Below are 25,055 nucleotides of genomic sequence, written 5' to 3' on the forward strand. Positions count from 1 at the left end.
AACTGTTTAGGAAAATTAAATCTTGTGATTTATTAAGAACAGAAAAAAATACAAATATGCTGCCAAGCTTAGAGCATTCAGCTGACAGCACACTCTCAGCTGACAAATGCAGCCATGTGCCAAGGAGCTGGGCTTTCTCCTCTCCCTTGCTGTCACATCTAGGAATGGTTGTCCCTTCTTAGAAGCACCCAGTGCATAACAAAACGACAATAAAACATGCTAATGTCTTCCATACTTTTTAACAAATGCTTTTCAAAGGGGGAAATTTTTACTAGCATTGTTTTTGCCACAGATCACATGAGCCAGTCTTTAATGAATGCAGGAGAGTGCCTACTGCTCAGTGGTGATAGAAACAAGAAGACAGGGCAGTATGGCTAAATCATGCAGTGGTGATGGTGGCAGTGGTGGTGGTGTTACAAAAGACGAAGGAGTAATGCTTTATAAGCTCATGGAGGGCATAGCTTGATCCTGAGATTCCTGGAGGAGGATGGAATAAACAGTCTCCCAAGAGTTCCACAGGGCAGTAAGGCTCTGGGGAGAGCTCAGTGTGAGTTACTGAGGAAGGAACTGGGTCAGGAGGCTGTTCTAGCAACAACGTGTCAGTTAGGAAAGAACTGGAGGGAGGGGGCCAGTGGGCAGGCTGTTACCTCTCTGTGGTGATATCCACTCTCATAAGAGTATAAATTCTTCCTGAAAAAGAATGAGAAGATGGCATTCCCCTTTGGGTCCCTGGAAACTACCAACTTCCGTCGATTCACTCCAGAGTCCCTGGTGGAGATTGAAAAGCGAATTACTGCCAAGCAGGCAGCAAAGAAAGCCAAAGATAAGCACAGAGAGCAGAAGGACCAAGAAGAGAAGCCTCGGCCCCAGCTAGACTTGAAAGCTTGCAACCAGCTGCCCAAGTTCTATGGTGATCTCCCTGCAGAGCTGGTTGGGGAGCCCCTGGAGGATCTGGACCCCTTCTACAGCACACACCGGGTAAGGGTGACTGGCTTGAAAGGCTGTTCTCAGTTCTGGGAGAGGAAGCCTCTGTCCCACTCAGCCTAGGGAGTTCTCCTGCACCTGGATGATGTGGCTATCAGCTAGACTCAGTTAATGACAAATGTATCCAACTCATCTCTTTGACACTCTTTGCATTTTTATAATATTTATGGGAGAGGCTAATTAAACTCAAATCCTCAAAAGCAACAATTGCTGTAAATTTTTCAGAGGAAGCTGGCTATTCTCTTGGATGACCACTGGCCTAGGATCTCCTGTTGGGTCTCTTTGCTAGTGGGGAGCAGAGATCCTGAGGTTGTAGGTGGGGGTAGAGTATGGAAGGGGAACAGAAATTAGGATGGTTTAAACCAGTGGTCCTCAAAGTATTATCTCAGAACGCCTGGGGTTCCCAAAGCCGTTTCAGTGGGTTCGGGGGTAACACACACACACACACACACACACACACACACTCACACACGCAGTATAAGCAAAAGGGTATAAACAGTAACAAAAACTCCTCGGGGCCCTCCATAATTTTTGAGAGTGTTAAAGGGTCCTGAAATCAAAACATTTGAGAACCACTAGTTTAAGTAAGAGCTGCTTCATGACAATTTCCCTGTTTGTATTGTGTCTTAGATGTTCCACGCAGCCAAAAAAAAAAAAAAAAATGTGTGCATGTTTGGGAGTTGAGGGACACGAATTAGCCATCTCAAATATGGTCTACAGAGAAAATAAAAAGGCACTGGAATGTCTTTCTCCCTCTTCTCATGGGCCAAGAGCGCTTACCTTCCCAGATGCTCACAGGGAACCAGTGGAGGGTTTCAAAAGCGAGACCTAGAAAATGGAGAGTAGAGGGAGTACCCCAGCACCAGGGATGATCCACTGATCAGAAGAGGAATGTAATGCAGCCAGACCCACCTTCCTGCTGCCAGAATCCTGGCTGTGGGCCTGATGCATCCTACCAGCCCCACGTCAGCTGCCTGCCCATTGGGCACTATTAATGGGCTCATCCTGATGCACAGCCACCCATGGGGACTGGGGTCTTGCTAGGAAGGTGAGGATATGGCTCTTTATCCCTGATCCCTTCTAACTCTACCCTTCCACTTGGCTCTCCACTGATGGATGCATGGTTCCCAGAACCCTTCTTGCTCACAAGCCCGAGATGACAACATGCATGCTTAAAAACCTGGTTGTGTGAAGACCATGCTTCTCACTGTAGGTCCTTCTGCTTTGTTTTGTTGTAGACGTTTATGGTGCTGAACAAAGGGAGGACCATTTCTCGGTTTAGTGCAACTCGGGCCCTGTGGTTATTCAGTCCTTTCAACCTGATCAGAAGAACAGCCATCAAAGTGTCTGTCCACTCATATCCTTTGCACTGTTGCTTCTTCCACATGATTCCTTTTAGAATCAGGCTTTGCCCAGTGTCCAGTACCTTCTCCAGAGGTTAGCAATAGAGGTTTTCTCTAATGGAATCCTGAAACAATGAAATCATTAAATTGGAAGGAAAAAGTGTTTGTGGCTTTACTGTGTTCAATAGCAGTCCCAAGACAGAGGAGGTGCTCATGCAAAGCCACAGGTGGGTTTGGGTTCACCTAAACTAGTTGGGACACACCTATGCACGCACGACCCCAAAAATGTCCTCCTTATGAAGGAGCTTTGCTGATGCAAAGCCAGGCATATTTTTGCCATATGAGGCCTGCCCGTCTCATGACATAATAACCAGTCAGAAGGCCCTGAGGGTTCTTTGGGCAGATGAGATCAGCATGGGTTTTTACTCTGTGCCTTAGCCGTGCTGGGAAGTGGCTGTTTATTGGGCAAAAAAACAAGACATGCCAGAGGACAAAGAGGACAGACCACAGTGGGTGGAGCATAGATTGTCTCAGGGGGACCACATTGGTCATGGGGCACGGCCAACATCCCAAGCTACCCCCAAACTGCAAGCAGGTTAAAAAGGTCAGTAGACCAAAAAAATGTCAATAGTCCAAGGTTCATGTCACTGGGGAATATGGTAATGGTTAGAGACAAATCAGTCAAATGTCTGTGTTTTATTAACTGCTTTTAGGTAGCTCCAGAATCTGCCTTCAGTTTTTGGTTTATTTTGTTTTGTTTTTCAAGGCAAGCCAAACTAGGTCAAAAAAGAGACTTTGGCTCGGTTTCCGAGGATCTTCCCTGGTGACTGTCCAAATTGGAAGTTCCTAATGACAAATTCAGCCCTGGCTTCCAGGAGGTTGATTTGCAAGAACAGCCTTGCCTCAGCTGCCTGACAGATGGTAGCCAGCCTCTTCTTGGGAGACTCCAGTAAGAGGAGCTCTCTCCCTGCCCTTCTGGGGCAGCTTGCTGGATTGCTGGACAGCGCTCAGCGAGCGGGTAACTGGCAAGGACTCCTCTCAGTGTGAAACTTTGCTGCTCCGTGTACTTGCATTATATTTTCTTTGCCTTTGTGGCCACGCGGTGGGAGTTATATTTTCTTAATTCAGTCTCGGATTTTCTGATCCTATATAAGGATACGTAATGGTAACAGTAGGCTACCATTTGCTAAATACCTCCTAAGCATCATCACGGTCACAGGTACAGAAATCTTTGAAGAAGGGACTAGCATCCTCATTTTACAGATGATGCAACTATTATTCAAAGGCATTAAATAAATTGTCCAAGGTCACACAGCCAGTTAAGAGGTCCAGCCTGCATCCTGCCTAGAACAGTATCAGCGATAAGTAAGTAGGCAGTTAATGGAAATGAACTGAGGTAATTTATTCGCTCAGTATGTCATCTCTACTTGGGTGTTGTTTTTTTTTTAAATACATATCCAATTACATAAAAACTACAAATAAAGAAAAACGTCAAATATACAAACTCCTCTCCATGCATCCTGGTTGAGTTACATCTTAATTAGCTGTAAGAAACAGCTAATTAGAAATAAAATCCCTTTAAAGAGCCAAGTGACCAGTGAATATTCTTTTCATCTTGAGATATGATGAATCATAATTGCTGGATGGAGTCATAGCTGGACAGAAAAGCCGTTGAGAGTCTCCTTCTCGCAAAAGCCTGCATTTATATATTTAAATCTTATGAACTTGGTAGCTCCACTCCCAAAAGATATTCTTCAAGCTATGGAATTCTCCGTGTCTTATTATTAATATCTCACCCAAACTGTAATTCTAATCAAATTTTCTATGCATGTTTCCACAAGTAACATTATACCTAATACATTACTTTTAAAGGTTTGTGGAGTTGGAGATACAATTTTAATTTAATCCTTGGGTTAACATTTTCCCCCCATGTGAACACATTTCTTAATTTAATTGCAAGTCAACAGGAAAATATGGTCTAATTAGCAGAATTTCCCTTTTCAAAATAGATGTGTTCCTAAGTAACTGTAAAACAGGGCACATTAAAGACATTTACAGAAAACTAAAATAGCTTTAAATACTTCTGCTCAAACTGAAATGATGAAAGATGAGTCGCTCACTCTCTCTGTAGGTCAAGCTTATCTTTGGGCTTTGTTTTTCTTTAGGAAGTAATTGTTAGGAACTCACGCTAGTCCTGAGAAAAAACGTCCAATGGGAGAAATTTATCTCTGGGTTTTCTCTACCAACCTTTCTTTCCATCTATTTACCCCTTTCCACTCGCCCTCCTCACTGTCTCCTCCTTCCCTTTGTGGTAGTCCCTTGGTGCAACCTCGAAAATTCTTCTCTCTGTTTATACAGACTTGTCTACCACAGCTTGATTCCATCTGGAATTTTCTCCTGGAAATTTCCTCTCTGGAATTTTCTCCTGGATCCAGCATTTTCCTTCCCGTGCCTGCCCCCACCATTCCTAGCCAGAGGTCTGTTTCCTCAGTGTGACTGATCTCAGCTAAGTCAGGAAAACAATCTGACTGAATTAATTCCCATGAAAGCTGGTAACCCTCCCTTTACCTCTAACTTGTTAGGAGTATTTTCTTCATCTTTTGGGGAAAAAAGAGGCATTGGCTGGATGTAATTCCAGAATATATTGTATAGTGAAATGAAGGTGTCTGGGCAGCAGGCCGTTTTGGAGAAAGGATTCTTGTTTCCTTCCTTCTTGCTCCGGGTTCTGTTATCAAACAATCTGAGGTCACATCTCAGCACCATGGTTGACTGGCTGTATGACCTAGGAAAAGTTATTTAAGCTTTTTCAGCCCATTTTCTCAGCTCCAACATGGAGATAGAATAGCTCCCTATACGTTCAGTTGTGTTAGAAATAATGTGGACGAAGTAGCCAGCCCAGGATAGGCACTCAGTAAATGCCAGCACTTGCTATGTGACGAGGCCGTAAAGCTGATCCTAGCTAAAAGCTATGAATTTAGTAGTTCAGTGTCAAGGTGATCGTGGATGATGTCAGAGAAACATGGCGACTCTCAGCTCTTCCTTAACGCGGCCCTCTCAGGTGGTTCAGTTTATTTATTACGGTCACCATTTTGGTCAATTGTGTGGGCATGACCCAAACCGAGCTTCCAGAGAGAATTGAGTAAGTAGATTTGCTGTCACTGTCCTTCCTGTGCCTCCTCTTTCTGTCCTCTTCGTCTCTTCCTTCCCTTGGTGGCTTTTTTTCTTGTCTTTTTCCTGCTGGTCTCGTTTGAGTATTGCAGACTTTATGATGGTTAGATACTTCCTTCTTCTGTGGACTTTGGTTCATAAACACACATGTGATTTTCAGCTTTGAAGAACTGCAGATTAGTGGTTCTCAGCCTTGGAATCCCCTGGGGGAGATTTTTAAAATATTAATGCCTGGGTCTCAGTCCCAGAGGGTCTGATTTCATTACTCTGGGGTGGCCTGGGCAGATGAGCCTTGCCACCACCCACTCCCCACATTCACCTGCTAGGTACACACATCAACCAAGTTTAGGGAAGGCTTACTCTGAGAGGCAGGAGCAAAATTGAGATGGAATGAAGAACAAATGGTTCTGGAACATATTCAGAAAATTACCCGTGAATGAAGCTATTTATGTTATCATGGCTCATACACTTCAAAGTGCCCTTAATATTCCTGAGATTATTCTATTTCCCTGGGTTAGCAGATGGAACCTCTGTAGTTTCAGAACATAGTGGGGCCTTTCCAGAAACATCCTGCACCAACAAATCCGAGAGAGGTGCCCCTAGCTCCGTGCAAGACTGACGTACCTTTGGTATAATAATAGGAACTCTGTAGAGCTTTGCCTTTTTCCACCTTTTAAATTTAAAAAAATTATTTTTTCTGATTATAACATTAATGCATGCTACAATAGAAAATACAGTTAACCCTTAAACAATATAGGTTTGGTGTGTGTTCACTTTTTACATGGATTTTTTCAATAAATATAGTATAGTACTGTAAATGTATTTTCTCTTCCTTTTCTTAATAACATTTTCTTTTTGCTAGCTTACTTTACTGTAAGAAGATGATCTCTAATACATATCACATGCAAAATATGTGCTAATTGACTATTGATGTTATCAGTAAGGCCTTCTGTCAACAGTAGGCTATTAGTAGTTAAGTTTCTGGGAGTCAAAACTTATATGTAGATTTTTACTGTGCAGGGGGTCAGTGCCTTTAACTCCTGTGTTGTTCAAGGGTCCAATATATGCTTTATTTCTTTCTTTTAATTTTTAAAAAATCTTTATTTTCGAGAGAGTGGGAGTGGGGGAGGAACAGAGAGAAAGGGAGACACAGAATCCTAAGCAGGCTTCAGGCTCTGAACTGTCAGCACAGAACCTGATGTGGAGCTCGAACTCGTCAACCGTGAGATCATGACCTGAGCCGAAGTCAGACGCTCAACCGACTGAGCCACCCAGGTGCCCCTGTGTTTTATTTTATGAATAGATTAGAGAGAATAATCATGTAGTCATCTTAATTGATGCTGAAAAATCATTTGATAAAGTTTGATATCTGCTTGTGATTAGAAATATCTAGAAAGGAAGGAATATAGGGAATGGCTGTGCTCTGGTGAAGGGTAATGACACTGAAGGAGGTAGAAAATATCATACTTAATTGTGAAACATGGCCAGCTTTCCATTTGAGATCAGAAACAAAAAGAAAAAAAAGAAAGATGTCTGTTTCATCAGTTCTGTTTAACTTTGTAAAGGAGAGCCTAGCCAGCATAGGGAGGCAAGGAAAAGAAAGAATAAGAAAAGAAGTAGCAAAAATGCCATGATTTACAGATGATACAACTGTGTGCATAAAGCAACCAACATAATCTAGAGATAAACTATCAAAGTTAACAAGACAGCATAGCAAGGTAACTGGGTACAAATTAATATACGTAAATGAGTTGCATATCTATATCTAGCAAGAAACAATGGTTTTTTAAAATACCATTTACAAAAATAAATAAAAAATAAATTTTAAAAATACCATTTACAGTGGCATTTTACAATAAAAGTATCTAGAAACAAGATTATCAAAGTATGAGTAAGATCTCTACAAAGAAAATTATGAAAAATACTGAGTGATATGACAGAAAACCCAATACATGGAGAGATGTATTATATTCCCGGATTCAAAGTCACAATATTGTAAGACTCCTCAAAATGACTAATGAATTTAATGCGAGCCCAATCAAAATCCCAACAAGTTTTTTTTTTATTACTCAATGAATTGACCTTAAGATGTATATAAAAATGTAAAGAGCAAATGATAGCCAAGACACTTTTGAGGAAGAAAATCAAGGTGGGAGAAGAAAACTGGCCCTACTGGGTGTACAAATGTACCCTAAAGCTCCAATAATTGAAACCAGGTGCAGCGGAGGGTAAGATTAGTCAGACTAGTGGGACGGAATAGTTGGCTCGCATACAGGCATCGAATTTGCGTTAAACGCAGCACCGCAGAGCAGTGGGGACAGGGCAGTCCTCAATATGAGATGCTGGAGAATTCAGTATCTCGATAGAAAAATTACTTTGAACATCCAACTTTATGCCGCATACAAGAATCAACTCTAGGTGGGTGAATAGTTAAAGTTTTTTGTGAAAGACAAAAACAGAAGGCTTTTAGGCAAAAACAAAAGGAGAATGTCTTCATGACCTCAGGTTAGGGAAAGATTTATTACATAGGGCACAAGAAGCACTAACCACAGAGGGGAAAACTGATACATTGTAGCTTACTAAAATTAAGAATTTCTATTCATGAGAAGGCAACTTTGTAAGAGTGAAAAAGCAAGCCTACTGAGTAAGAGATATTTGCAACACATATACCTAAAAAGTGTTTATATCCAGAAGACTGATCCTGCAAGTCAATTAGAAATACATCAGAGCAACCAATTTTGAAGTGAGCAGAATATCTGTATAGATATTTCACAAAAGCAGAAACCCAAATGGTCAATACACATATGAAAATATCTTTAACCTTTTTCTTAACCAAGAAAATGCGAATTAAAATTACACGGAGAGAGATTGGGACCCCTGGGTGGCTCAGTCAGTTAAGTACCTGACTCTTGATTTCAGCTCAGGTCGTGATCTCATGGTTCATGGGTTTGAGCCCCGCATGAGATTTTCTCTTTTTCCCTCTCTCTTTGCCCTCCCACATTCTCTGTCTCTCAAAATAAATAAATAAACTTTAAAAAAAAACACTTAAAAATTGCACTGAGAGATTATTATCTACTCATCAGATGAGGAAAATTTTAAATTGTGAGAATACCAAGTATTAAGGGTATGGAGCAACAGAAACTCATATACCGCTGGTGGAAATGTAAATTTGTACATCTTTGGAAATCAGTGGATATCCTCTAATAAAGGTGAAGACACACATATACTGTGATTCTTAATTATACTCTTAGGTACATAAACTCAACAGAAATATGTATGGGCACCAGGATATAGCAACGAGAAAGTTTATGAACACTGTCCATAAAAGCCCCAAACTAGAAACAACCCAAATGTCCAAAAATTTTTGGTGCATTAAATATCCCTCTTATATTCTTAAAATGGGATAATGTATAGCGATAAAAATGAGTAAATTACTGTTCCACAAAACAAGGATGAAAAAAGCCAGACACAAAAGATTACATAAGTATGATTCCGTTTATACAAAATTTAAAAACTAGCAGAACTTAACTATTTTGTTTAGAGGTGCTTACTTGGAGGTAAAAATATAAATAAAATCTCTAGGGCAGAGGAGGGAGGACACAGTTGGGAAGGGGCTTATGGGGTGCTCATAATGTTCCATTTAGTGACATGAGTAGCTGTCACACAGCCACTATGGACTGGATTATGCTACCCTGCCCCCAACCCATATGTTGAAGCCCTAACCCAAGTAACTGTATTGGAGAAGGGACCTTTAAGGAGGTGACAAGGTTAAATTAGGTCAGAAGGGCAGAGCCGTGATCCAATAGAACCAGTGTCCTTGTAAGAAGAGGAATGCATTCCAGGACTCTCTGTCATGTGAGGACATAGCAAGAAATCAGTCCTTAGCAAACCAAGAAGAGGCTTCTCACCAGAGCCTGGCCAGGAGATACCCTCATCTCCAATTTCCAGCCTCTGAAACTGTGAGAAGGCAACTTCTGTGCTTTGACCACTCAGTTCATGGTGTGTTTTTATGGTAGCCCAAGCTAATGTGCAAGCTTTCATTTTACAGTTAATTTATGGTCCATGTGCATTTTTATCACGCACATTACATTTCATACTAAAAAGCTTAAAAACAAGATGATTTTTTAAAACCGGCCGTTGCGTAAAATACAGACTACTGAAAAATACAAATCAGAAGAGAGTAATTAGGTCGAGAAATCACTGTTGGTATTTTGGCTTATTCTCTCTCTCCTTCTCTCTCTCTCTCTCTCTCTCCTCTCTCTTTCTCTGTCTCTCCCTCTCTCTCTCCCTTTCTCTCTCTCTCTCCATACATATAAAGTTGGAGATCGAATTGGCTTTATCAAATGATTGGTGAACCAGGCAGCAGCCCATCTAGCAAGTAGAGAGGAGTTGTACAAAGTGGAAGGTTTTTATAGGCAGGAGAATGAAAGTTATTAGCAAAGGAAAAGGATTCTTCCAGGGGAGGCAGCTTGCTAGGGGAAAAAGCAGGTGTCTTCGCATGTAGGTCACCTCACCTTTCTTTTGGGGATGGGGAGGACCCCAGTGACAGGCTCTTTGGTGCTGACAGAGAGAACAATTTCCTGACTGACCAGTCAAGGCCACATTTCTGGGGAGATGGAAACTCTGTAAAGATTGGGTTTTAAGCCCTGGTTTGGGAACTCTAAATGGCACCATTTGGGGCCTGCAGTTTCCTTAACTATATATAGGCTGAGATCATATAGCATGTAAAAATCTCTATCCTTATTTTGAACTTTTAAGGCAAAGCATTTTCTTTCAAAAGTAAGAGTTATTTGGGGATTCTGGTTAAATATGGAAGATAGCATGCATATGTTTTACCCCAACCCTCTCAGAACGCCAATAAAATGACAGCATGGGAATAAGAATGGTATAAATATACAAGAACAAAGAGAAGGAGAAAGAAAAGCACAGAGGACAAAGATGTCAAAACAATCTCGGAAGGCCAAAAGTGGGTGGAGGCCTGGCAAAATGACTCAGCTCGTCAGGACTTGTTAAAGGAGATGCCGGCAGAGAGGGATAAACATGACGATGGAGGCATTTTACCCCCTAAAACCACAGAGGCCCTGAAAATGCGGACATGATACGAGTAACAATAACTGGGAGTGGAAAGAGGAAAGATCGTGGGAGCGGGGTACGCTCACTTGCTGCTGCTTCTATAATAGCAAGAAGTGGAAGAGTATTCTTGAAAGTAGACAAATCAAGGAAGGGAAAATGATTCTATCTAACAGTAGAAAGGTAAGCACCAAGAGCGTACGATGAAACACAATCAGGTGATGCATAAGGTGGGTGGGAAAAGAAAGAGAGTTAACAAATGGAAATAAGAGATATTATATAGTGTACTAAGGAAAATGCACTACACGGTTTTAGTTATAATTATGAATTTGTACTTATAAAGGCAACCAATAGAACTCAAATAAACACTGTTCTAAATTTAGAATCGTCTGTGCACAAGAAGCAAATCAAACATGTCACACAATGCCATAGTTTTAAAAAACTATTAAATATATAACTTGAAGTTATATAAACAAAGATCAAGCACATCTGTCATGTCAATACATATAAATGGATTTGACTCCTCTGTTCCAAAAAAAAATCACACATATTCACAAATATGTGACATAACAAAGCAATACCCAGTATGTTGAATAAACAGTATACTGCTCCAGGTCATATGGAGAAGTCAAAATTCAAGAATGGACAGGGGCACCTGGGTGGCTCAGTCGGTTAAGTGTCCAACTCTTGATCATGGTTCATGAGATTGAGTCCCGCGTGGGGCTCTGCTCTGCCAGCTTGGGGTCCTCTCTCTCCCTCTCTCTCTGCCCCTCCCCCACATTCTCTCTCTCTCTCTCTCTCTCTCTCTCTCTCTCTCTCAAAATAAATGAATAAACTTAAAAAAAAAGATGGACAAAGATATAAGCAAAGGCATACAGGAAGGGAGGGACATGAGGTGTGAATATCAAAGAAGGTGAAATTTGAGCCCAAACTCATTAAACAGGATGAAAATGACACTTTGTAATGCAAAATAATCCAAAAGAGTAATGTGTGTCTTTGCAACAAATAATGTGACGCCGGTGTTCATAAATCAAAAATCATAACAGTATAAAGGTAAATAGACAAAAACATTACAAGGACCAGAGAGTATAATTAATTTCTGCCTATGACAGACCAAGTGTTTAAAAAGTATGTAAAGATATAGATGACCTGAATATGTAATTCATAAACACATCTGATTAATATATATCAAACTCCATTTTCCCAGAAAAATGGAGAATATACTGCCGTACATATTGACCAAATGTTAAATCACAACAAAACTTCAACAATAATACAGGCAACATTCTCCCATCACACTGTGATAAAGTAATAATAAAATTAGAAGAAAAAAAAAAAGAAAGGCCTTTCCATTTGGTAATGTTGAAAACCTTTAAACTCTTAGATTAAAAAATACTACAAACTCAAATTATAGAATTTCTAGGGAAGAAAAAATTTAAAAACTATACCCAGCACCTATAAGGTTAAAGATGTATTTAGGGGTTAATCCATAGTATTGAAGCAGAGAATATTTATATCAGTATAAAATGAAGAGAATTATTTAAGCACCTGATATAAAGCTAAAAAAGGAAAAATAAAATAAATGAAAGGAAAACAAATGAATAATGTAAAAGAAAAAAGAGCAAGTTAAGAAATAGAAAAACAGTAGAAATAATAAATCCAAAAGCTGTTGTAAAATATATGTGTAAGACATTTATACTGAAAGATGACAACACACTACTGAGAGAAATTTTAGAAGCATCAAATAACTTTAACAATATCTCAGGGCTCCTGGGTGGCTCAGTCCGGTAAGCATCCAACTCTTGATTTCGCCTCAGGTCATGATCTCATGGTCACCGGGACTAAGCCCCACATCATGCTCTGCACTGACAGCACAGAGCCTTCTTAGTATTCTCTCTCTGCCCCTTCCCTGCTCACACACGTACGCGCGCTCTCTCTCTCTCAAAATAAATAAATGAATATTTAAAAAATTAACAATATCTCATGTTAAGGAAGGGATTAGAAGACTCACCAGCTGTTAAAATGCCAGTGCTACCCAAATTAATCTACAGAGTCAATGAAATCCCAGCAAAAATCCTAGCAGCCTACGTTCCATAGAAATTGAATAGATTTCACTTACATGGATGAGGCCAAGTTTATTTAACTATTATCCTATTAATAGGCATTTATGTTGGCCCTAATCAAGATAATCCTCATATTTTGCCATCACGATTCTTCAGTGAGTGTCCTTCCTTGCTCATATCTTTGCACAGTAACATGGGTACATGTGAGGGACGAATTCTCAGAAGTGGAATGACTGGGTCAAAGGGACATGCGGTTTTAATTTTTGAGATATCACCAAACTGCTTTCCAAGGTTGTACCAGTTTCCATGCCCACTATTATTAAATTCATTCTTTATCAGATTTTGCATGAACTGAATTGTTGACAAAGCTTCTTTTATAAACGCATGTTGAAAAAATATATACATAAGAGATAAAAATCTACCTCTCTGGTTTTATTTCTAGAAACTTATGTGGCAGGTATTGGAGGATGTTCAGCATCCTGGCCTCATGAAAATTATCAGATTCCAGATTTTATTTTTGAAATGCAAACTGATAACAGCCATTGGTTGCTGGGAGCCCAAAGGAAAAGGATAAATGTCCCTGGGATAGACTGGGGCTACAAAGATCATGCTGCGTATTCTTGAGGAGATCATAGCCAGTGAGGAATCAGAAGCTGGTTCCTACCACCCTGTTCTTGATACAATGTTTTGGACACGAGCGTTTCCCATCTCTTATCTCCCCCCCCTGACATTATACATCCCTGAAACATTAGCTTTATACTGCTGCCTGCTGGTAAAGACTGCCTACCTGCCTATCTATCTGCTTGTTTCATGTGTGTGTGTGTGTGTGTGTGTGTGTGTGCGCACACGCTCAGAAATAAACTGGAGGGACACCCGGGTGGCTCCGTTGGTTAAGCATCTGACTTCAGCTCAGGTCATGATCTTGCAGTTCGTGAGTTCAAGACCCATGTCAGGCTCTATGCTGACAGCTCAGAGCCTGGAGCCTGCTTTCTAGTCTGTGTCTCCCTCTCTCTCTGCCCCCCTCCTCTCTCTCAAAAATAAACAAACATTTAAAAAGCAAAAAGAAAAAAAAAGAAAGAAACTGGAGATTCACTGCAGTCAGAGGGGAAGGATATATCAGATTGGAGCCCAGTTGGACATGAAAAATGCAGGGGGATATTCTACCATGCCTACCTCCTAAGCTCATAAAGAGTCACTCAAAAGGCCCTTTGATGGCCCTAGGATGCCCGTCACTAACCATACTGAGAAGCTGGGGAAACGTTTGACAAAATACAGCAATTTGGTTGCAGGGAAAAGCACAGCGGAAAGATAAATATTTTCTTACCTAGAAAGGAACACATGAAATGAAACTAAACCCATGGCAAACAGGGGAATGTTTCCCTGGCACTGCACACATAAAGTACTGTTTCGTGTCTTTTCAAATGAATATGAATGATGCCATGTTGTGTGCACTTTAGCTGATGCTGTTTTTAATTTTTTTTAATTTTTAATTTTTTATTTTTTTAATTTACATCCAAGTTAGTTAGAATATAGTGCTGTAATGATTTCAGGAGCAGATTCCAGGGATTCATCCCTATGTATAACACCCAGTGCTCATCCCAACAAGTGTCCTCCCTAATGCCCCTGGCCCATTTAGCCCATCTCCCCACCCCAAACCCCTCCAGCAACTCTCAGTTTGTTCTTTGTATTTGAGTCTCTTATGTTTTGTCCCCCTCCTTGTTTTTAGATTAGTTTTGCTTCCCTTCCCCTATGTTCATCTGTTTGTATTGTAAATTCCTCACATGAGCAAAGTCATGATATTTGTCTTTCTCTAATTGGCTAATTTCACTTAGCATAATACCCTCTAGTTCCATCCACGTAGTTGCAAATGGCAAGATTTCATTCTTTCTGACGGCCGAGTAATACTCCATTGTATATATATACCATATCTTCTTTATCCATTCATCTATCAATCGACATTTGGGCTCTTTACATACTTTGGCTATTACGTTGCTATAAACGTTGGGGTGCATGTGTCCCTTCGAAACAGCATACCTGTATCCCTTGGACAAATACATAGTAGTGCAATTGCTGGGTCATAGGGTAGTTCTATTTTTAATTTTTTGAGGAACCTTCACGTTTTCCAGAGTGGCCACACCAGTATGCATTCCCACCAGCAGTGCAAAAAATATCTTCCTTCTCCGCATCCTCGCCAACATCTGTTGTTACCTAAGTTGTTTATTTTAGCCATTCTGACTGGTGTGAGGTGGTATCATTGTGGTTCGGATTTGTATTTCCCTGATGATGAGTGATGTTGAGCATTTTTTCATGTGTCAGTTGGCCATCTGAATGTCTTCTTTGGAGAAGTGTCCATTCATGTCTTTTGCCCATTTCTTCACTGGATTATTTGTTTTTTGGATGTTGAGCTTCATAAGTTCTTTATAGATTTTGGATACCAACCCTTTATAGAATATGTCATTTGCAAATATCTTCTCCCATTCCGTCGGTTGCCTTTTAGTTTTGCTGATTGTTTCCTTCGCTGTGCAGAAGCTTTTTATTTTGATGAGGTCCCAGTAGTTGATTTTTGCTTTTGTTTCCCTTGCCTCTGGAGATGTGTTGAGTAAGAAGTTGCTGTGGCCAAGGACAAAGAGGTTTTCTCCTGCTTTCTCCTCAGGGATTTTGATGACTTCCTGTCTTACGTTTAGGTCTTTCATCCATGTTGAGTTTATTTTTATGTATGGTATAAGAAAATGGTCCAGGATTATTCTTCTGTATATCGCTGTCCAGTTTTCCCAGCACAATTTGCTGAAGAGACTGTCTTACTTCCATTGGATATTCTTTCCTGCTTTGTCAAAGATTAGTTGGCCATACGTTTGTGGATCCATTTCTGGGTTCTCTATTCTGTTCCATTGATCTGCATCTGTTTTTCTGCCAGTACCATACTGTCTTGATGATTACAGCCTTGTAATACATTTTGAAGTCTGGGATTGTGATGCCTCCAACTTTGGTTTTCTTTTTCCAGATTGCTTTGGCTATTTGGTTCCATACAAATTTTAGGATTGTTTGTCCTAGCTCTGTGAAGAATGCTGGTGTCATTTTGATAGGGATTGCCTTGAATATATAGATTTTGGGGGGTGGTATTGACATCTTAACAATACTTGTTCTTCCAGTCCAGGAGCATGGAATATTTTTCCATTTTTTTGTCTTCTTCAATTTCTTTCATAAGCTTTCTATAGTTTTCAGTGTATAGATTTTTCACCTTTTTGGTTAGGTTTATTCCTAGGTGTTTTATGGCTTTTGGTGTAGTTGTAAGTGAGATCAATTCCTTAATTTCTCTTTCTGTTGCTTCATTATTGGTGTATAGGAATGCAACTGATTTCTGAGCATTGATTTTATATCCTGCAACTTTGCTGAACTCATGGATCAGTTCTAGCAGTTTTTTGGTAGAATCTTTTGGGTTTTCCATTTGGAGTATCATGTCATCTGTGAAGAGTGAAAGTTTGCCTTCCTCCTTGCCAATTTGGATGCCTTTTATTCCTTGGTGTTATCTGATTGTTGAGGCTAGAACTTCCAATGCCATGTTGAATAACAGTGTTTAGCTGATGCTTTTTAAAAATCAATACTGTGATTTTGAGACTGGTCTATGTGGATACGTGTAGACTTATTTCATTTATTTTTTTTTACTGCTATATAGTATTCCATAAAGGTATTCTGTATTTTCTGCTAAGCATCATAATATTTCTTTCTACATTTAGATATTTCACACCACCCCCTAGACTTGAATGCACACACACATGGCTTGAGATAAGCTTCTAATATTTTTCTGTGTGGATTATCCCAACACCATTTTTAATGGATCATTGTTTCAAAGTGATTCCTTCCACTACCTCCATCTTGCACCAGATTCTCATGCATACTCAGGTCTGTTTCTCCCGATTATTTATTTGTTACTCCGTCAGTCAACACCACACTGATCTGAATGCTTGATAATCTGGTTGATCTGGTTGATCTGGTTTGATCTGGTTGACCAAAACACCCATCCTTATTTACCTTCTTGAAAATCGTTAGTTCTTGGGGCACCTGGGTGGCTCAGTCAGTTAAGTGTCTGACTCTTGCTTTCAGCTCAGGTCATGACCTCACAGTTCATGAGTTCGAGCCCTGTGTCAGGTTTGGCACTGACACAGCAGAGCCTGCTTGGGATTCTCTCTCTCCCTCTGTCTGTCCCTCCCTCCCTGAAAATAAATAAATAAATAAATAAATAAATAAACTTAAAAAAAAAAGAAAATCAGTTCTTCCTTCTCTTTACTTTTCTATATCAATCGAAGGGTCATGTTTTCAAGCTTTTTTCTTACCAATCTGTTGAAACTTCGAGTGCAGATCCACTGAATTTATTTATTGCCATTGGGAGAATGCCACATGTATGATGTCAAGCCTTTCCTCACATCAGCATGGCATATCTCCCAATTTATACAGGCCTTCTTTTATATTCTTCTATAACATTATGTCTTATGTAAAGGACTTACATTTCGTATCCTTAGGTACATTATCATTGTGGTTGTCCTTTTGAGTGTTTATTTTTATTGCTAAAATATGTCAATGTTATTAATGTCTACATATTGGTTTTGCACCCAACAACCTTGCAGAGCTCCTGAACAAGTTCAACATTTTCCTGTAGATTCTCTTGGGTTTTCTATTTAAACAATTACATCATCTGCAAATAATGATGAACTTGTTTCTTTCTTTGTGAGTCTTATACCATTTGTTTGCTTTTCCTGTCTTACTGAACTGACCAGACCTTCAGCACAATGCTGAATTGAATCTACGGTAATGAGTGTTATTTCCTTTGCTCTTGATTTTTAAAAGTATGCTTCTAATTTTCACTATTATCATGATGATTATGGGATTTTTATAATTAGCCTTTATCAAGTTATGGAAATTTCGTTCCACTTCTGGTTTGTTAAGAGTTTCATTATGGGGCACCTGGGTGGCTCAGTCAGTTAAGCGTCCAACTCTTGGTTTCAGCTCGGGTCATGATCTCATGGTTCTTGGGATTGAGCCCCATGTGGGATTGTGGTGTGAGAACAGAGTCTGCTTGGGATTCTCTCTCTCCCCCTCTCTCTGTCCCTCTTTTGCTCTTGCTCTCTCTCTCTCAAAATAAATAAATATATTTTTTAAAAAAGAGTTTCACAGTATGGAGGTTCCTCAAAAAATTAAAAATAGAACTACCCTACCACCCAGGAATTGCACTAGGTATTTATCCAAAGGGTACAAGAGTGCTGACTCAAAGGGACACATGCACCCCAATGTTTATAGCAGCACTATCGACAATAGCCAATGTATGGAAAGGCCTCAAATGTCCTTTGACTGATGAACAGATAAAGAAGATGTGGTATATACATACACAATGGAATATTACTCAGCGATCAAAAAAAAATGAATGAAATCTTGCCATTTGCAACAATGTGGATGGAACTAGAGTGTATTATGCTAAGCAAGATAAATCAGTCAGGGAAAGACAAATATCATATGATTTCACTCATTTGTGAAATTTAAGAAACAAAACAGATGAACATAGGGGAAGGGAAGCAAAACTAGTATAAAAACAGAGAGGGAGACAAACCATAAGAGTCTCTTAAATACAGAGAACAAACTGAGGGTTGCTAGAGGGGTTTGGGGTGGGGGGATGGGCTAAAGGGGTGAGGGCATTAAGGAGGGCAGTTGTTGGGATGAGCACTGAGTGTTATTTGTAAGAGGTGAATCACTAAATTTTATTCCTGAAATTATTATTATACTATATGTTAACTAACTTTGATTTAAATTTCAAAAAAATGAAAGTGTGTGAAGGATGTAAAGAGTTTCATTACGAGTGTGTGTTGGTTTTCATCAATATTTCTATTTTATTAAGATTATCATTAGCTCTTTCACCTGTTAATATAGAAGGTTACTTTAATAAATTTGCCAATCTAGTTTTAATGGCTCCATCTTGATCATTGCTGGATTCAACTTGCCAGTATTTCATTTGATCTATCTTGGTAAATGAGGCTGCTTTATAATATTCTCTCATAAATTATCCCTTTGGGTTGCTTTTCCATGTCTCTGCCTCACTGTCTTCCTTCGGTATTGTTCCCTGGAACTCCAGATTCCTCTCACTCTGTTTTGCACAGTAATTCAGGTCTCTCCCTCCCCTACAATGTCTCTCAGTAAGTTATCCAGGGACCTCTGTTGGTCACAAGTCTCTAAATCATTAGCCTCTAAACCATTTGACAGATTGAGAAGGAAAAGCACAGATAATTTAAAAGTCTGACATGTAAGACTGACCATAATTTTCATAGAATTTCTGTCTTTTCACGTTCTTAAAAACAGTGTGTGTGTTTCAAGGACTGAGAGCTCCTACTGGTTAACCTGGACTTGATCATGGGTAGCTTATTCTACCTAATGTGTTTGATTGTCATCTGACAGTTACTGTTTACATTTGTTAGACTTGCATTGCCTGATATCACAGTTCAAAAAATGGAATCATTTCAAAAGTGGCTTGCAGAAATACAACAATAGCGATGAAAATAGAAAAAGTAAACCTCACAATATGAAATAAGGTCACAAATGTAAATAATGAATGGACTCTCATAAATACAAAGCTGGAATCTGCAGGTCATGAGACATGTGGACGATGGATGTGGATAATCTCACAAAAGCAGATAAAAAATAAATGAGAAAATAGCATGACAATGAAAGATGATCGTTGAATGTTATTGGGTCAGTGAACCTGTTGTCCTAGTTCCCAATTTATTATCTGCTAATAACATTTTCATCAAATAATAATAATCAGCTACCCAAACTGCCATAGTATTTTCCAACAAAGCTTATTGACCTCACTTTTAAACCAGTTGACTATTTTTAGTACAAAAACGAAATCAGGCTTTCCAGTACAAATTGCCAAATTTGATGTTAAAGGTTGAAAAGAATCAAAAACTATAGTGTGCCCATTCCTCCTATACCCTTGCTGGTAAGACATGAAACCCGCTTCCAAATCAATGACAAATATTGTAGTTGGAAAGAAAGCAGGAAGAAATTGGTAGAATTCCTTTAACAGAACCACTGGATTTCTTATAATGTGACTGCCATTTAAACTCAATGACTGTTATAGGGGCGCCTGGGTGGCTCAGTCAGTTGAGTGTCCGACTTCAGCTCGGGTCATGATCTCACAGTTTGTGGGTCCGAGCCCCGCGTGGGGCGTTGTGCTGACATCTCAGAGCCTGGAGCCTGCTTCAGATTCTGTGTCTCCCTCTCTCTCTGCCCCTCCCCGTTCATGCTCTGTCTCTCTCTGTCCCAAAAATAAATAAACGTTGAAAAAAAAATTAAAAAAAAATAAAAATAAAAGAAGAGACTTCTGGCTTAATTAATTAAAGATCAGCTTGGAAACTTTAGGAAGGTATGTTAGCTTCTACACCAATGTTCATAGCGGCATTATTCACGAAAGCCAAAAGGTAGGAAACCGCCCACATGTCCATCGGTGGGTGAATGCATAAACAAAATGTGATATATGCATTGTATGGACAATGGACTATTATTCAGCATTAAAAATGAATGAGATTCATTCATGTAGCATTCACATGCTACAACATGGATGAACCTTAAAACATCACGCTGAGTAAAATTAGCCAGACACAAAAGGACGAATTGTATGATTTGTATAATTCCTCTTAGATGAGGTACCTAGAGTAGGCAAATTTATGGAGACAGAAAGTAGAATTGAGGTTGCCAGGGAGCAGGGGAGGGAGGAATGGGGAGTGGTTGGAGTACAGCCCTTCTGTTTGGGATAATAAGTTCTGGAGACGAGAGTGGTAGTGATTTCGCAATGTTGTGAATGTACTTAATGCCGCTGAATTGCATACTTAAGACGGTGATGGCAGTAAATTTTATTTTATGTATATTTCACCACCATCGGAAAAAAAAAATAGATACATTGAACTGGTACCGAAGAAGCTCCAGCCACGCGGTCAGCAAGGAAAGGCATCACTGTACAAATGAAAGACGTTCCTTCCAAATGCAGTACACCCTTCACTGGTGGAAAACAGTGGGGGTCCACAAGCATGTCTTCAGACCCTTTACTGCCTTTGAGCAACACAGTGGAAATTGTGAATACAAACTGTGGCCTCACAGTGTGAGTTTCCTCAGCCTCCAGGGCTGAAATCAAAGTGAGGTTCTGTTTTCCCACACTGAATTGCTCTGGCTGGCAAACCAAAAAGGCTTATGGTGTTTTCAGACCATGGGGGAAGGGAAGGGGGGAAAAAAAAAATAGTTACCAACAGAGAGGGAGGGAGGCAAACCACAAGAGACTCAATCACAGAGAATAAACCGAGGGTGGATGGGGGGGCGGGGGGGAGGGAATATGGGTGGTGGGCATTGAGGAGGGCACTTGTTGGCTTGAGCACTGGGTGTTGTACGGGAGCCAATCTGACAGTAAATTATATTCATAAAAAAATAAAATAAGGGATAAAACCTTGTTAAATGACCGTTTCTCCAAATACACGCAATGTGTCTTAGTAATACATTCAGGATTTTGAATAGTATGGATCTTTGCCTTTAGGACCTAACCTCGAGATTTTTTCATGAGTGGGCATCAGGATATCTTAAAACTGAGGAAGTGGGGCAAACAGCTCCAGGGCTTAGAGCTTGACTTTTTCTCAATACCCAGTGATCTTCTTCCTTCATCAGGAATATCTTTTGCATTTTAAAAACTCACATCAACATGCCGCAACAGAACACCAAGAAACACCTTCGGGGCCAAGGGCTGCCAGAAAGAGGACGTGACTGCATCAGCTCCTGTCCCCCGGGTTGCGACCTTTAACCCTCCAGCGCTGGGTGGTGTTCAGCCTAGGCTGGCGTTCTCTGGCGAAGCACTGAAAATAGTCTTCAGAATGCTCTCCATAATTTCTGGATCTGCATTTGATCTGAAAAGCCAGAAATATCCGTCAAAGCTTCCCAACAACCTATAATTCTGAGTTAAGATTTTCCAATTTAGAAAACATAAAGAGTCGGGGGGGGGGGAACCCACAAGATATGGAAGCTGACAGCTCAAGCAGCCAGCCAGCCAGATATAGATTTCTTCGTGAATAATTTCAAACACTCCTTCTCTCTCGCAGATACGAACAGGCATTACTGCTATTCTCTTTTTAATGCGATTGTTACTTTTATATAAGATACACAGGCTCGTGATTTAAAAGGTCGCAGAGTTCTATAAAGATTCTAACAAAAAGTACAATTTCAGGCTCTTCTCTTTGCCCCTAATCCCGTATTTCCAGAGGCGAGTCCTCTCAGATGTTGTACCTCTTTATTCTGATACTTCCCTATCTCTAGTCATATACTCATACTGTATTTTTTTATTCTTCCATTTTAGATGTTATCTGTTGGCTTTCTGTTATGGAAAAAAAAAAGAATTAGGTCCATGTACCCACACTCCTTTCCTCTCACACTTGTCTGCCTGCTTCAGTTATATTATCATTTTGGGTTAGGTAATCAGACAAGATGTACATCGACTGACTACAGACACGGTTATGTAACAGAATTGCTGAGCAAATGACATGACAGCTGTATCATGCAGTGTCCTTTGATGACATTTTCCTTTAGCACAACATTTTTGCTCTCTCCGGAGTCAATAAGGATTTCATTGCTTCATGTTCTATGTATTTATCACTACTTTGCTCCCAAGCTCTTCTCCGGGGGTTTAATCCGTGCCTCAATTTCTTGGATCATGTCAGGTTACCCATCAGTTCCCATTTTTCTTGGGGAAATCACTCCTGGAGCCCTCTAGCTTCCGCCTCAGTCCGGCCGAGGTGTTCTCGAACATGATATGCAGCTCTTGTCTGGAGATTTTTCCTTCTCCATTTTCTTTTGGATTCCGTTTGTCTCTCCCTTGCGTCCCCAGATCTTCCTCTTTATTGGTTGCTTTCTTGTTTGGATGGAGCATCCTATGGTAACTTTCTTAGATGGAAAGCACATTTTCGGAGACTTTGCATATCCATAATTGTCTTTATTTTACCCTCATCCTAACGGTTGAGCTTGGGAAGAAATTCTATATGAGAAATTATTCTCCTCAAAATTTTGAAGGCACTTGTTCCATTGTCTTGTACCCTCTAAGGTTGCCATTGAGAAATCTGATGATATTTTGATTCTTAATCCTTTGGATATGACCTGCGATTCTTCACTCCCTCAAAAGCAGTAGGGGTCTTCTGTCTGTGCACAATGTTCTGAAATTTGTTGACATTCATTCATGTTCTTGACATTTGTGGGTGTTTTTAACTGAATACTTAGATCCTGAAGTTTGCAGAGATTTTCTTGAATTATTACTTTGATAATTTTCCCTTGTCTCTTTCTTGGTCTATTTCGTTCTAGATCTATTAGTCAGACATTGTACCTACTGGTCTCATCATCTCTAATTTTCATGCTTTTTAACCACCTCTCATCATTTCTTTTTTTCCCACTTCCTATGAGATCTCTTTCACCTTTATTTCCAGCTCTCCTATTAATGTTTTACTTTCACTGTCATATTTTTATTTCCAAAAGTTCTGTTTTGTTCTTTGAATAGTCTTTATAGCCTTCTGTTCTTATTCTGCATATCCTGGATCTTCTTAACTCTCTAAAAAATATTAATAAGAATTTTTCCCAACTTTTCTTCTGCTCCCTGCGTTGTCTTTTTAGCTTTTCTTTCTTTCCTCTTTGGTTGCTTTAGTCTGTGGTGTTAGAAGCATCCTTCCAATTCCTGATGCTCATTGGCTAGCAGTTCACATTAAAGTACAGCATCTTGGGGCACCTGGGTGGCTCAGTCGGTTGAGCATCCGACTTCGGCTCAGGTCATGATCTCGTGTGATCTCGCGTGATCTCGCGTGAGTTCGGGCCCCGCGTCGGGCTCTGTGCTGACAGCTCAGAGCCTGGAGCCTGTTTCAGATTCTGTGTCTCCCTCTCTCTCTGCCCCTCCCCTGTTCATGCTCTGTCTCTCTCTGTCTCAAAAATAAATAAACATTAAAAAAAAAAAGTACAGCATCTTTTTGGGCTATTAACCTGACTACAGGCTTCTAGAAACTAACTAAAAGCAGAAGTGAGTGGGTGGATGGGCAGGCTGAGTGCCTTTCAGTATATAAAGTTTCCTTTATACTCCTGTTTCAGCATGCAATCTCTCTCTCTCTGTCTCTCTCGTCCAACTCTTGAAAGAATGAACATCCAGTCTATTTCCACAGCAGGAGAGGAAGTTCCTCACTGAATGGCTGCTTCTTGTAAAGCCTTTCAAACAGTATCCAGCTCTACCTGACACACTTTCCCCAAATGCCACTTTCAGAGATATTTAGTATCTCTAAGTCCTGAGCAGTCCTGCAGTGTGGGCTGGCTTGCTTCTGGGAACTCCCCACTTCCCGGCTCAGGTTTCAGCTTTCTTGGGTCTGCTTTGTCAGTGACTACCCATCCACATGCTCTCTAGTTTCCAAAATGCTGTTGTCGTGTTCTCCATTATCTTTGTCCTCGTGGATTTATGCTTTAAAAAAAAATCCTTCCACCAACATTTAAGAAGGATTTCAAAAAGGATAGAGGTAAATACATACGTTCGATCTGTCATATTTAATCAAGGCTTTCCGTTTTTAACGCTGGTGTTTGTGTTTATGATTTTATAATTTAAAAAACTTACTGTACCCAAAATTACGTGTGCATCTGAATCCCTTTGGTCCTAGAGGGGTAATTCTTGCAGTCTAGCAGCACTAACATCAGCTGGGGATGTGTTAGAAATGCACGTTTTTAGGACCTGCTCTTGACTGACTAAATATTCTTATATTTAGAATATTCGGAGGGTGGACCTCAGAATTCTGTTTGAACAAGCCTTCCAGGTGGTTCAGATACTTGCTAGAGATTGAAAACTACTGCCACAGGTAATTGAGAGATTCTAAACATTTGAGAAACACTACCTTACTCTCAACCTCAGCTCCAGATCTGTCTTCACCTCCAAACCCACAAAGTGCCCAGCAGACTAAAAGGACTGTTGGATATGACTTCCTCTGGCAAGACCCGTCCTCCGGAGAAAATTTTCATGGATTTAGATGCTTTTCTCTTCCATGACACCCAGCTGTTTCCTGCCTCTTGTGGCTCTTGGACTGGGATTCCTGAGTCCCGAAACATTTGCAGGCCAAGTGCGGTGGGAGAAGAAAACACAGCTGGAAGCAGAGAAGTTTGGAGAGGAGGGATGTAGCAGGACCTTATCCCTGTTCCACATGTCAGTCAACAGCAGGTTGGGAAAGGGGCCTCCAGGTTCCCTCTGGGCATCTCAGCGAACAGGAGCATCCTTGTTCTAGACCTTCTGCTGGTTCTGCACCTGCCGTTGCCCTCTGCCCACCTTCCGAGCTGAAGATGCTGCCAAGCGTCCCAGCCACCTCAATCTGTCCCCACCCCACCCATCTGTGTGACTGCT

General features: G+C 40.3%; 1 protein-coding gene across 3 annotated transcripts in view; it reads left to right on the forward strand.

The window, feature by feature from the left end:
- The first annotated feature begins 708 nt into the window (after positions 1 to 708).
- SCN10A (sodium voltage-gated channel alpha subunit 10) overlaps positions 709 to 25,055 on the forward strand; it is a 93,108-nt gene continuing 68,761 nt past the window's right edge. For all 3 annotated transcript variants that reach the window (XM_043595720.1, XM_043595721.1, XM_043595722.1), the window contains exons 1-3: positions 709 to 978; positions 2,223 to 2,350; positions 5,386 to 5,466. In XM_043595720.1, coding sequence (XP_043451655.1) covers positions 709 to 978; positions 2,223 to 2,350; positions 5,386 to 5,466 — 479 coding nt within the window. The remainder of the gene's footprint in view (positions 979 to 2,222; positions 2,351 to 5,385; positions 5,467 to 25,055) is intronic.

Source organism: Prionailurus bengalensis, chromosome C2, assembly GCF_016509475.1.
Source record: "Prionailurus bengalensis isolate Pbe53 chromosome C2, Fcat_Pben_1.1_paternal_pri, whole genome shotgun sequence".
In the NCBI taxonomy this organism is placed as follows: Eukaryota; Metazoa; Chordata; class Mammalia; order Carnivora; family Felidae; genus Prionailurus; species Prionailurus bengalensis.